At 40.5% G+C, this 13,067-nt stretch overlaps 1 protein-coding gene across 1 annotated transcript in view; it reads right to left on the bottom strand.

Moving 5' to 3' along the window:
• Positions 1–13,067, bottom strand: part of EIF3A (eukaryotic translation initiation factor 3 subunit A) — a gene marked incomplete at both ends in the record, with an annotated part of 41,473 nt that overhangs the window by 22,920 nt on the left and 5,486 nt on the right. The window contains 6 exons of the mRNA XM_080694973.1: positions 447–618; positions 3,246–3,454; positions 5,258–5,457; positions 8,719–8,882; positions 9,275–9,411; positions 9,561–9,751. Of these exons, the coding sequence (XP_080551099.1) occupies positions 447–618; positions 3,246–3,454; positions 5,258–5,457; positions 8,719–8,882; positions 9,275–9,411; positions 9,561–9,751 (1,073 nt within the window). The remainder of the gene's footprint in view (positions 1–446; positions 619–3,245; positions 3,455–5,257; positions 5,458–8,718; positions 8,883–9,274; positions 9,412–9,560; positions 9,752–13,067) is intronic.

A 13,067-nucleotide genomic window follows, 5' to 3' on the forward strand; every position in this document is an offset into this window, starting at 1 on the left:
ACTGCCTTAACTTGAAAAGTCTAAATAAGAAGAAAAAAGTCTGAAACATCTCTGTAGTCCAAACTCAGGCCTAAATCTAGCTCACCTTTGCTCTGGGCCTCAAGAGCCGTGCGTGGGACACCCCAAATGTTGGGCGGATAGTCTTCCTGCAGTCCCGACAGACGCCACAATCCTTCGTGCCCAGTTACTTTTCCTCAGACTGCTCCACAGTATTTCTCAATCAGTCCAGGCCTAGTTTTACTACATCAAAGCTCCCACTAATTTAATCCACTAGAGAGGAATCACCTCAACTGAACAAAGTACCCATTCATGCCAGTAACCCCCTGTTCACGCATCGGAATCCCCTGGCAATAAATCAAGTTCCCAGTTATATGTATTACTAAACCTGGACATCAAATCGGGTAAAATTTTGATCTAAAGCTCTAAATGCTCAAACTTTTACTAACCATATCATTAATAAGACCGATCCGTGTGGGTGGGGCTTGAAGACCAAGCAGTGTTGCGAGGCGGCGTTGCTTCTCAACTATGATGCCATCCATATCCAGAAGTCGAGCGATATCAGTACGCTCAGGGGTGATAGGGATGGAAAGGGTAGCCAAGAGGACTCTGGTAGACATTCTGTGGTAAACAAAGTGAAACCTGTTAGGCCTATCTGCTGCCCGATAAACAAAAGAGCAGAACAGCACCTGCTTCTCTTTACTCATCCTAATGTGTACACCACAATACGAAACTACGTTTGCAAAGGCACCCCCTTTCTCCCCTGGGTGTAGGAAGGATGTAGCTTACTGGCAAAGCACCTGCTTTGTAGGTGCAGTGCTCTGGGTTCAATCCCCCGCCCCCGCCCAAAAATGGTCTCACTAACTTGTGGCAGGCCTCACTAAATTGCTAAAGCTATTCTTGAACTCACAATCCTCTTGCCAAAGCCTCCCAAGTACTGGGATTACAAGTATGCAACACCAGGCCTAATTTTCAAATGAATCCATTTGAAATTAATACTTGTGAACTGGGCATGATGGCACTTGCCTGTAATACCAGTACTTGGGAGACTGAGATAGGAGAACAACAGGTTCACAGCTAGGCTCAGTTACTTAGTGAGGCCTTCCACAACTTAGTGAAGCCCTATTTCAAAACAAAGAATAAAAAGTAGGACGGGGGGCATAGCTTGGAGGTAGAATGTCCCTAAATTCAACCCCCAGTACCACAATTTAAAAAAAAAGCCAGGTGTGGTGGCGCATGCTTGTAATTCCAGTATTCGGGAAGCTAAGACCTAATTGTGGTTCGCAGACAGCCTCAGCTACGTAGCGAGGCCCTCCACAACTTAGTGAGACCCTGTTTCAAAAATAAAGAATAAGGCCGGGCGTGGTCACGCACACAGGAGGATCACACGGGTTCGAAGCCAGCCTCAGCTACTTAGTGAGACTTTCAGCAACTTAGCGAGACCCTTTTCCAAATAAAATATTAAAAAGGCCTGGGAGTATAGCCCGGAGGTAGAAAGCCTCTGGGTTCCACCCCTAGTACCACCCAAAAAATAAATAAGTAAAGAAAGAAAGAAAGAAAGAAAGAAAGAAAGAAAGAAAGAAAGAAAGAAAGAAAGAAAGGGCAGAGGGTGTACTTCGGAGGTCTAATGCCCCTATGTTCCATCCCCAAACCCGCAAAAACAAACAAATAAAAAAAAAATACTTACAAACTGGGTATGGTGGCACATGCTTACAATCCCAGTACTTGGGGGGCCAAAACAGGAGGATTGCAGGTTCAAGGATGGCATCAACAAGTAGTGAGGCTCTCATGAACCTAGCAAGACCCTGTTTCAAAATATATATATATATATATGCATACGCGTGCACGAGTGCACGTGCACCTCCCCCTCCCCTCTCTCATGAGTATTTTTCTCTCAAATACAGATGGTACCCAACAATAATTCAACTTTAAATTTTCTGGCTTTAGCAAAGTGAAAAAAAACATGGAATCAATCAATAATAGTTGTACTTTGAATTCTGATCTTTTACCAAGTTAATGATAGGTATTTTGATATTCTCAAAAATGGTGGAAACTGGGCTTGGTGGCACATGCCTGTAATCCCTGCGCCTGGGAGGCGGAGACAGGAGGATCACTCAGGTTTGAACTCAGCCTTGCTGGCTTTAAAGACCCTGTTTCCAAATAAAAATATAAAATGGGTCTGGGAGTGTAGCCCGGAGGTAAAAGGGTTTCCAGGAACCCCAGTACCGCCAAGAAAGGAAGGAAGAAAGGAAAGAAGGGATGGGCAGCAACAGTAAAGCTCAGTTTCAGCCAGCCATGCAATGATAAGGGTAAAAAACAAAGACTTTAAGCCAGGCGTGGTGGCGCGCGCTTGTCATCCCCGCCCCGCGCTTGGGAAGCTGAGACAGGAGGATCGCGCAGGTTTGAAGCCAGCCTCAGCTACTTAGTGAGGCTCTCAGCAACTTAGTGAGACCCTGTTCCCAAATAAAATATAAAATAGGTCTGGGAGTGTAGCCCGGAGGTAGAAAGCCTCTGGGTTCCACCCCCAGTACCATCAAAAAAAAAAAAAACAAAAACGTGAAAGAGCAACCATGTTACTGGTAACATTTTATAATCAGGAAAAATGACATGATTTATCTTATGCCTCCTGTACAGTGGCTAGATGGCCCCAACTGTCAGACTATCTCTTCTAATACTCAATTTTTTTTTCTGTTCAGTTCCTGATGGAGTTGGTTATCAAACGATGACTCCTACAGACGAAGAATTTTGTCCAAGCGCAATGTCCAGAGATGTTTTTGGTGGTTACAACTAGATGGATTGCTACTAGTACCTGAGTAATCCCTAGTAGAGGGATTAGGGTTAGGGTCACAATCTCTAGTAGAGGATAGAGATTGTGCTATTCTACAATACACAAAATGGTGTTCCAAAATTTAAAAACAAATCTAACACAAAATGTCATTTGTGCAGAAAGTGATAAATCATGACTTAAGAATACACTACCGGGTCATTTGGTAGAAGATTCATAATTTTGTATGGTACTGGGGACTGAATCCAGGAGCATTCTCTACATCAAAGCTACACCTCCAGCCCTATTTTTTTAATTCTTTATTTTGAAACAAGTCTAAACTGCAGCAGGCCTAACTAAGTAGCTGAGGCTGGCTTTGAACCTGCGATTCTCCTGTTTCAAATTATCAACTACTGTAATTACCAGTATGCAGCACACCACCATGTCCAGCTGAAGATTCCTAATACTATTCAACTAATTTTACCTCTGCATCTCGTCTTGTGTAAGGTTCTTTCTCATTTCTCTAGATAAATGGTAGAGACGATGGAGCGTAGATGCATGAAAAAGCGCATTTCCGGACTTCCAGAACACCGTTGAAACTTTGTTGTAATAATTTGCCATCAACTGTGGCTTAGGTGGTTTTTTGGACAAGGAGAACAGCCCGTGAATATCTTCCACAGCTTTGAATGCTTCCTAGAATTAGTAACGTAAATTTGTCATTCCATTGTAAAAACAAAAAATCTAATATAAACTTCTATATGAAACCGAAAACACAGAACATTAAGATAAAAACAGCAGGTAAAATGCTTTCATGTGTACTTTTTACTTAATCTACAATATCTGATTTATTTGAGAAAACTCCCCCATAATTATAAAAACTCTTTAAACATTTTTAGGTCCTTTGGGAAATATTATAAAGAAAATAAAGCAGACTAAAAACGAAACTACATATCATACAATTTATAACTTTTTTGTATATGTGATACTAGGGATTAAACCCAGGGTTATTCTGCCGGGCTAAACCCCCAGCCCTATTTTACTTTTTATTTATTTATTTTTTGGTGATACTGGGGTTCCTGGAAACCCGTCTACCTCTGGGATATACTCCCAGACCTATTTTACTTTTTTTTTTTAATTTGGAAACAGGGTCTCTTAAGCCCTGCGCCACCACGCCCGGCTCCTATTTTACTTTTTTTTTTATTCTGAAACAGGTTCGCACTAAGTTGTGAAGGGCCTAAGTTGCTAAGGCTGGCCTCAAACCTGGAATCTTGTCTCAGTCTACCAAATGCTGGGATTATAGGCATGCACCACCATATCTACTTGAGGCAATTTATAAAGGAAAAATGTAGAAGAATATACAACAGAATAAATACAGGGGTTTCTGAGCAATGAGTCAATGAAAGAATACTTCTTTTAGCTTATCCACTTAATATAATGACTATGTCCTCTTACAGGTAGTATTTTAAGGTGAGTGGTCCTATAAAAAGGAAAATTATGAAGAAAATGTTTTCATTTGGCTGAAAAGCTTCCTCTGTACTTTCAATTAGATGTTTTTGTCAAATACAAAAAAGCCTTCGATGTCTTCTTTGCAGGATTCTTAGATAAAAAGGCCACATAAAAGACAGGCTAAGGGCACCCTGAGCTCTAACATATGGTATTTCCCATACACACTCCCTAAACCAAAGCAGCACTTCACCCATGGTACGGCATTCATTGGTTTTAATTTCCATCTATCACCAAAACACTTCTATAAAATATAATATTTATGATAAAGAAAACAAGTTTCATTTTAGATTAGACAAAATTACAACTGATTTTAAAAAATAAGGCCAAGCATGGTGACACACACCTGTAATCCCAGTGCTTAGGAAGCTGAGACAGGAGAATCACAAAGTCTAGAACATCCTCAGCAATAGTCAGACTCTCAGCAACCTGAGACCTTGTTTCAAAACAAAATATAAATAGGGCTAGGTCTAGGGCTGTAGTATGGAGGTAAAACACCCCTGGGTTCAATTCCTAGTAGCAAAATGAGAAGGTATAGCTGAGAAGTAGAAAATCCCTGAGCACAACAACAACAAAAGAAATGTGTAGGGGGCTCAGTAGCAGAGTGTGTGTAAGGCCCCGAGCTTATGTGAGCGCACGCACGCGCACACACACACACGATTCTGTCTCTGCCTCTCCTCTGCAAATGCTTGCTTCATCACAGACTAAACAGCTGAGACTAGAACCAGTCATGGAACCACACTTCTGAGCACCAACAATGTACTATTTTATATGGAAAAAACTGGCTCAGAAAGAGATTACATGATCAGGCCCAAATTTCACTGGTGACTAGAACCAAAATATTCAGAAGCTGTCTATCTAGATCCCTTCTTGCTCCATCACAACCACCTTAAATTCCTCACTTTACCTATCAACATTAACCAGACCAAGATGAAGACACTCACAAAGGCGAAAAATAGTTACTTAAAAAAAAACTAATAGTTGACAACATACCTGCCACAGTTCCATACTGATAGCACTGTCCAACTGAACAAGCCTGGTTTCCAAATGCATGGACTGGCTCTCTGGATTGTTAAGGTTGATTGCTGTACTTTGGTTATGGTGGCGCTGAATCTGCGATAAGTGCATTCTCAAATTGTCACACAACTTGCGGAACTCAGCCTTACGGGTATATTGGAGGCAGAATTTGAAAGCTGGAAGCATAATTACCAACACTGTTAGATACTTTCCACCAACAACTTAAAGATGAGAGTTTTGTTTCCTCTATTATACCTTCGGCCCTATTTAACTTTTTAATCTTGAGACAGGGCCTAAGTTCCCGAAACTGGTCTCAAACTTGCAATCCTTCTGCTGCCTCAGCCACCAAGTACTAAAATTACAGACATATGACACCATACCAAAGCTGAAGCTTCATTTCCCATTTTAAGATGTTAAGTCAGGCGTGGTGCCGTATCCTGTAAATCCAGTACTTGGGAAGCTCAAACAGGAGAATTGTAGATTTGAGGACAGCATCAGGAAGGGAGCAAGGCTTTCAGCAAGACCTAAAAAGACCCTGTTTCTAAAAGAGCTGGAATTGTAGCTAGGAGGTACAATGTCCTTGGGTTCAGTTCCAAGTGCCATAATTAAAAAAAAAAAAAAGTTGTTTTGCAGTACTGGGGTTGGAACCCAGGGATATTCTACCTCCAAGTTATACCCCCAGCTCTATTTCTTTATTCTTTATTTTAAAACAAGGTCTCACTGATTTGCAAAGGACCTCACTAGGTAGCCTAAGCTGGCCACAAATCCCAATCCTTCCATCTCAGCCTCCCAATGCTGGGATTACAAGCATGTGCCACCATGTCCAGCTTAAAAATTATTTTGAACAAGATTCACAAAATTTATCTTTAGTATTTGGGGGTTGGGGTTCCGAGGATTAAACTTTGGACCATTCTACCTCTAAAAAGGTGTAGAGAAAGTTGCTGAGTCTTACTACTTGCTGAGGCTGTCCTCAATCATATGGTCCTCCTGTCTTGACCTCCCAAACACTAGGCTTACAGGTGCATAAAGTCACACCTGGCTATCTTTAGTCTTTGAATGCGTAATAAACCGTCAATTCCAACAAAGTACCCTACTATTTCAAAATTTAACTGATTAAGATATACTCATAAGCCCTGGCCTGAGACAAAATATATTTCTGGGAGTTCCAAACATAAAATGACTGAAATATTGATTCAGGAAAGACGTTTCAAACACCCATCACTTCAATCTTAAAATAGTTTAGGCTAAACTACAATGCGCTTACATATCTAAGTTATACAGAACACAACATGCTTTCACAGCAATTAAAACTACATAATACAAAAGGGAAATAGAGTTACAATAACCTAAGTTCAACTATATACATAAGACATACAAATGAACTACTTGTGTCTCTTTTTTTGTGGTACTCAGATAGAACCCAGGGCCCTTCAACTTCTGGGCTATACCCCCACACTTATTTTTTATTTAGAAACAAGGCCTTGCTAAATTGTAAACTGCTGAAGCTGGCTTTGAACCTGCAATCTTCCTATCTCAGCTTCCCAAGTACTAGGATTACAAGCATGTGTCACCAGGCCCAGCTTAGCATCTCATTTCAATAGAACTAAAACAAAGTGATGCAATTTAACTTCAAGTTAATATTGATATAAAAAAGAATTACATCATTGATTACCTAAATGTCCAAGCTAACTTGTGTAAAATAAAAACCTTATTTTCACTTTACATATTCATAATTTACATGCTAGCCATGTAAACAAAACAAAGGTTCCAATATTCCTAGAAAAACATTCTTAATTACAAAGTCACATAGCATTTGAATAATGAAATTCTAGTCACCCCAATACTTGGTAGGCTGAGACAGGAAGATCAAAGGTTTGAGGCCAATCTCAGGCAACTTAGCAAGTCCGTTTCAAAGAAAAAAAGAAAAAGAAAAAAAAAGATAAAAGAAAAAAGCCAGGCCTGGTGGCACACACTTGTAATCCCAGTACTTAGGAGGCTGAGACAGAAGGATCACAGGTTCACAACCAGCCTCAGCTACTTAGGCGCTCAAACACTTAGCAAGACCCTGTTTCAAATTAAAGAATAAACAGGCCGGACGTGGTGGTGCACACTTGTAATCCCCGTGCTTGGGAGGCGGAGACAGAAGGATCGCTCAGGTTCGAAGCCAGCCTCGCTGGCTTAAGAGACCCTGTTTCCAAATAAAAAGTGTAAAATAGGTCTGGGAATGTAGCCCAGAGGTAGAAGGGTTCCATCCCCAGTACCACCAAAAAATAATAAGATAAAGGTAAGTACTGGGCATGGTTGCACATACTTGTAATCCCAGTACTTGGGAGGCCGAGACAAGAGGATTGCAGATTTGTAGCTACCCTCAGCTACGTAGTGAGATCCTCCACCACTTAGTGAGACCCTGTTTCAAAAATAAAGAATAAAAGGGAAGAGGGTAGGGGTGTGGCTCTGGGTAGACGTAGAATGCCCTGGGTTCAATCCTCAGTACCACAAAAAAGACAGATAGATGGATAGACAATAAGCCAGGTGTGGTGGTACATGCTTTTAATCCCAGTACTTGAACGGCTGAGACAGAAGGATTACAGGTTCATGTCTGGCCTCAGGAACTTGAAGCCTTCCACAACTTAAGTGAGATCTTATTAAAAAAAAAAAAAAAAAAAAAAGTTGGAGGAATAGTTCAGAGACAGAATAGAACGCCCCTGGGTTCAATCCCCTAGTCCCACAAAATTTAAAAAGAAAAAGAAAGAAAAAAAGAAAACAGGGCTGGGGATGTTGCCCCTGATGCTGAATTCCCAGTAAGCTAATAACAATAGAAAGGAAAAATATGTATTTTTCATGGAATTCATTAAATATGGAAGGCAGTCAAAGGTAGAATTTGAATTTACCAAAAAGCAATGGAAAAGTTCTGAATGAAAATGACTTTATAAAAGGTCTCTTGGACAATCAATAAAATATATTTCATGAGCCGGGCATGGTGGGACACACTTTTAATCCCAGTATTTAGGAGGCTGAGACAGAAGGATCACAGGTTTGTGGCCAGCCTTAGCTACGCAGTGAGGCGCCCTGTAACTCGGTGAGACCCTGTTTCAAAATAAAGAATTAAATATATATATATATATATGGGTGGGAGTATAGCCTGGAGGTAGAATGCCCCTGGGGTTCAATCCCCAGCTGGATATGGTGGCACACCCTTGTAATCCCAGCATTTGGGAGGCCAAGAGAGGAAGATCTCAGGTTTGTGGCCAGCCTCAGCTACGTAGGCCCTCTGCCAACTTTTTGAGATTCTGTTTCAAAATTAGCAGTAAGAAAACAGGGTTGGGGGTGTAGCTTGGAAGTAGAATGCCCCTGGGTTCAATCCCTAGTGCCACAGATAACAAAAATAAAGTCGGTTTACCAAATCAATATATTCCGATTTGATGTTACCATTTTACCTTGCTGGGCAATGTCATGGTAGAGGCGCTCTACTCTGGAATTGTTTCGAAGAAGGTCCAAACACTGTCTGTAGGATTCCCACAGGAACTTAACCCAGGGAGTTAAAAGCAGTCTGTCGGTACGATCCTGAGTATCTTCCCCACTCACGGCACTGAGTAGAACACTACAAAGAAAAATAACAACACTGAAAACAGTCTAAGACATATTTCCTACTTTGTTATATGTGATTAAAAAACTGAAGTCAACAATCAAACAGTACAAATTCTTCCTACAACCTGATACACACTGTAAAGTTATTTAGCATCTATAGCTCAATTCCCAGTCTACATCACAACTTTTTAAGTTAATAGACGTCCTCCTATCCTAAGGTTGTAATCTCCCACTTCTCTGAATGTTGGCTATTACATAATTGCTTCGGGTACTATGAACATTCAAAATTTCAAAGATAAACATTCTTCCTGATAAACATTCACTTCAAATGGGGATGAAGAAGACACTTATAAGAAAATACTCAGTTAACTATCAAAATATTTACTAAAGGTTTGACTCACACACCTCTCAGGAGTTTGAATATTATCCAGATCCTCTATGTCCAGTACCATCTGCTGGGATTCTTCTTTAGCAGCTTCAGTTTTTTCCTCTGCCAGTTTCAAATATGCCCTAACAACATCCTCCAAAGACTTAATGTTCACCTAAGCAGAAGGGGAGAAAACATTTAAACCATTTTCCCTGATGAACATAAAAGAGTAAATCTCATGTTACAAAATACATTAACTTTGAAAGGAAAACTCTTCTGCATCTTACTAAAAGCATTTGAAAGACTTCTGAGTTTTATTTGTACCTGCTGACAAATGTTCTTGTACTGATACAACCCTTCTTTGGCCAAATGGCTCTTCCGAAGATCCACACAAAGCTCCAGGTATTTCAACATAATCGGCTCGTGTATCTTTTGCCATGTTCTATGTTTCTTACTTTTCATAACATCATAAAGAACATCCAGAGCAGGTTGCTTTTTGCCAACCTCAAGGAATTCTGAAAAAAAGTAAGAGAATTAAAATAAGTTAATGTACTACACAAAGATCTAAACCCTGCTTTAACCCATTACAAACGTGTTAGGTCACATGTATTTTTTACTTCTAATAGCTATGCCATAATTATTCAAGTTAAAAGATTGGTACTATCTCAAAACACAGAAAATAGGTAAACTGAACTTCACCCAAGCCCAATCTGATTTAAAAGTTCTAGAAATTGAGCCGGGCGTGGTGGCGCACGCTTGTAATCCCTGCGCTTGGGAGGCTGAGACAGGAGGATCACATGGGTTCGAAGCCAGCCTCAGCTACTTAGTGAGGCTCTCAGAAACTTAGTAAGCCGGGCATGGTGGCGCACGCTTGTAATCCCCGCGCTTGGGAGGCAGAGACAGGAGGATCGCGCTGGCTTAGGAGACCCTGTTTCCAAATATAAAATGTAAAAAGAGGCCTGGGAGTGTAGCCCGGAGGTAGAAGGGCTTCTAGGAACCCCAGTACCACCAAAAAAAAAAAAGAAAGAAACTTAGTAAGACCCTGTTTCTGAATAAAATATATATTTAAAAAAAAGATCTGGGAGTATAGCCCAGAGGTAGAAAGCCTCTGGGTTTCACCCCTAGTACCACCAAAAAAAAAAAAAAAAAAGTTCTAGAAATTGAAGCCATGAGGAAAAACATTTCCCTCAGCAACTCAGAAAAAGTCCAGATTTGTCATACTTATCTGGCTGATGAAAATTCTACTAGTTTATGCTATCACTTGAGGCAGAAAACACATTAGATTGTCTTGAAAGCTTTAAGATCAACTGAGTAGGCTGAAGTGGGTCCTTTCCTGGGCTTTCTGTTTAATTCATTCTCTATTAAGTCAAGCCAAAACCACACTGTCTTGATTACTGCAGCCTTACAAGGATTTTCAATCAGAGCGAAAGCTCAAGCTGTGTTCTTTAGCACTGTGTGAGCTACACTAGGGTCTTTGCCTTTCCATACAAATCTTACAATAAGATTGTAGTTACCTACAACTTGCCAGGATTTTGACTGGGACTGCAATGAATCTATAGATAGGGATTTTTTTCCTTTTTTTGGCGGGTCTGGGGATGAAACCCAGGGGCACTCTACCTCCGAGCTACACCCCCCAGCCCTATTTTTTATTCTTTAATTTGAAACAAGTTCTCGCTAAGTTTCAAAGGGCCTCATTAAGTAGCTGAGTCTGTCTGCGAACTGCGATCCGATCCTCCCAGTCTCCGCTTCCCAAATGCTGGGATTACAAGCACGCACCACCACGCCTGACTTATAGGTGGGAATTTAAAGAATTAACTACTAGACATTCGGTCTTACAATCACTGCACATGAAATCTCTTCATTTTTACTACCCTAGTCTAAAAATAAGAAAAAACATTAAGACAAATCCAAATGAAAGATGGTATTGTTTGAATGTGTGTCCCTCTAAAACTTTATTTTTGCAGTATTGGGGATGAAATCCAGGGGCACTCTACCTCCAAGCTATACCCCCAGCCCTATTTTTTATTCTATATTTTGAAACAAGGTCTCACTGACTTGCAGAGGACTTAAGTAGCTGAGGCTGTCTGTGAACCACGATCCTCCTGTATCAGCCTCCCAAATGCTGGGATTACAGGGGTGAGCCTATAATTCTAAAATTCATTCAGACACTGACTCCCTAAAGCAACAACAGTATTAAGAGGTGAGTGGCTTGGGGTAATGTCACATGCCTATAATCTCATTACATCCTACAAAATACTTTATGAGTAATCCTCAAAATTGTCAAAATCATGAGAAGACCTAGAAACCATCACAACTAAGCAAAGAACTGGAGGAAGTAACAACTTGGGAGACTGAGACAGGATGATCACAGGTTCAAAGCCAGCTTCAGCAATTTAGCAAGGCTCTCAGCAATCTAGGGAAACCCTGTTTCTAAATAAGAAATAAAAGCAGGCTGAAGGTGCAGCTTGGAGGTAGAATGCCCCTGGGTTCAATCCCCACTGCCAGCCACAGCCCCCCCCCCCACACACACACACTAAATTTGGTGTGGTGTCATCAATAGGACCCCAGACCAAAAAAAAAGGACATTAGAAAAACCTGAGTTCACTATGGACTTCACTTACTGTGTCAGTTCTGGTTCAGTTGTGACAAATACTGCACACTGATATAAGCTGTTCATTAAGAGAGCAACCGTACACGACAAATGAGAACTCTACTACTGTAATAATATTCTGTAAATTTCACACTGTTCTAAATGATAGAGCAGTAAATTTTGAATATATTTCTAGAATACCACAAACTTCTTTTGAATTTACTATCCTTTATACCTGAAGGTACTTGGTATGTGGCAACATTTCAAAATCCAGTTCTAGGGCTGGGCGTGGTGGTGCACGCTTGTAATCCCAGCGCTTGGGAGGCAGAGACAGGAGGATCGCACGGGTTCGAAGCCAGCCTCAGCTACTTAGTGAGGCTTTCAGCAACTTAGTGAGACCCTGTTTCCAAATAAAATATAAAAAAGGTCTGGGAGTACAGCCAGGAGGTAGAAAGCCTCTGGGTTCTATGCCCAGTACCACAAAAAAAAAAAAAAAAAAAAAAAAAAAAAAAAGAGCTGGACATGTAGCTTAGAGGCAGAACAGTCCTGGGTTCCATCCCCAGTACCACCAAAAAAAAGAAAACGTTGACAACAAAACAAATTCTTTACACAATGTCCTATGTGTCACCCCTTATAAAATCAAATCATATTCTTCACAAGCAAATAAATTCCTCACCTAAAATCTAACTTGTGGGTTTTACAACCACTCACAAAAAAAAAAACTAACTTTAAGTAAACTAGATACATTGTTGAAACAAAAAGCCTTTCCTGTTTTAAGAAAGGTGTACCTACCCTCTTCCTGAATCACAGGTAGGTTATTTTCTAAAACCTGTATGCATTTTAGGTGTTTTTCCAAGCTACTTAACCTAAAGTCTATCCACCAAAACTTTAGGAGTAAATCAAAATTTATCCATTACATAAAACCACAGAAGCAACACTAAAACAATCCATTATTATCCATCTCCCAATCTTACATTAAGGACTTAAAATTTTTTCTAAGGTACTGGAGATGGATCCCAGTGTCATTCTACCTCTGAGCTACATACAACCCCAGCCCTATTTTTTATTCTTTAGTTTGAAATAGGGTCTCACTGAGTTATAAAGGACCCCACTAAGTAGCTGAGGGTGGTAGTGAATTGTGATCCTCCTGTCTCAACCTCCCAAATGCTGGGATTACAAGCATGTGTGCCACCACACCTGGCAAAGGATTAAATTTTAAACTATAAAATGCATTTACAATA

This window comes from Muscardinus avellanarius (genome assembly GCF_963383645.1).
Source record: "Muscardinus avellanarius genome assembly, chromosome: 4".
In the NCBI taxonomy this organism is placed as follows: domain Eukaryota; kingdom Metazoa; phylum Chordata; class Mammalia; order Rodentia; family Gliridae; genus Muscardinus; species Muscardinus avellanarius.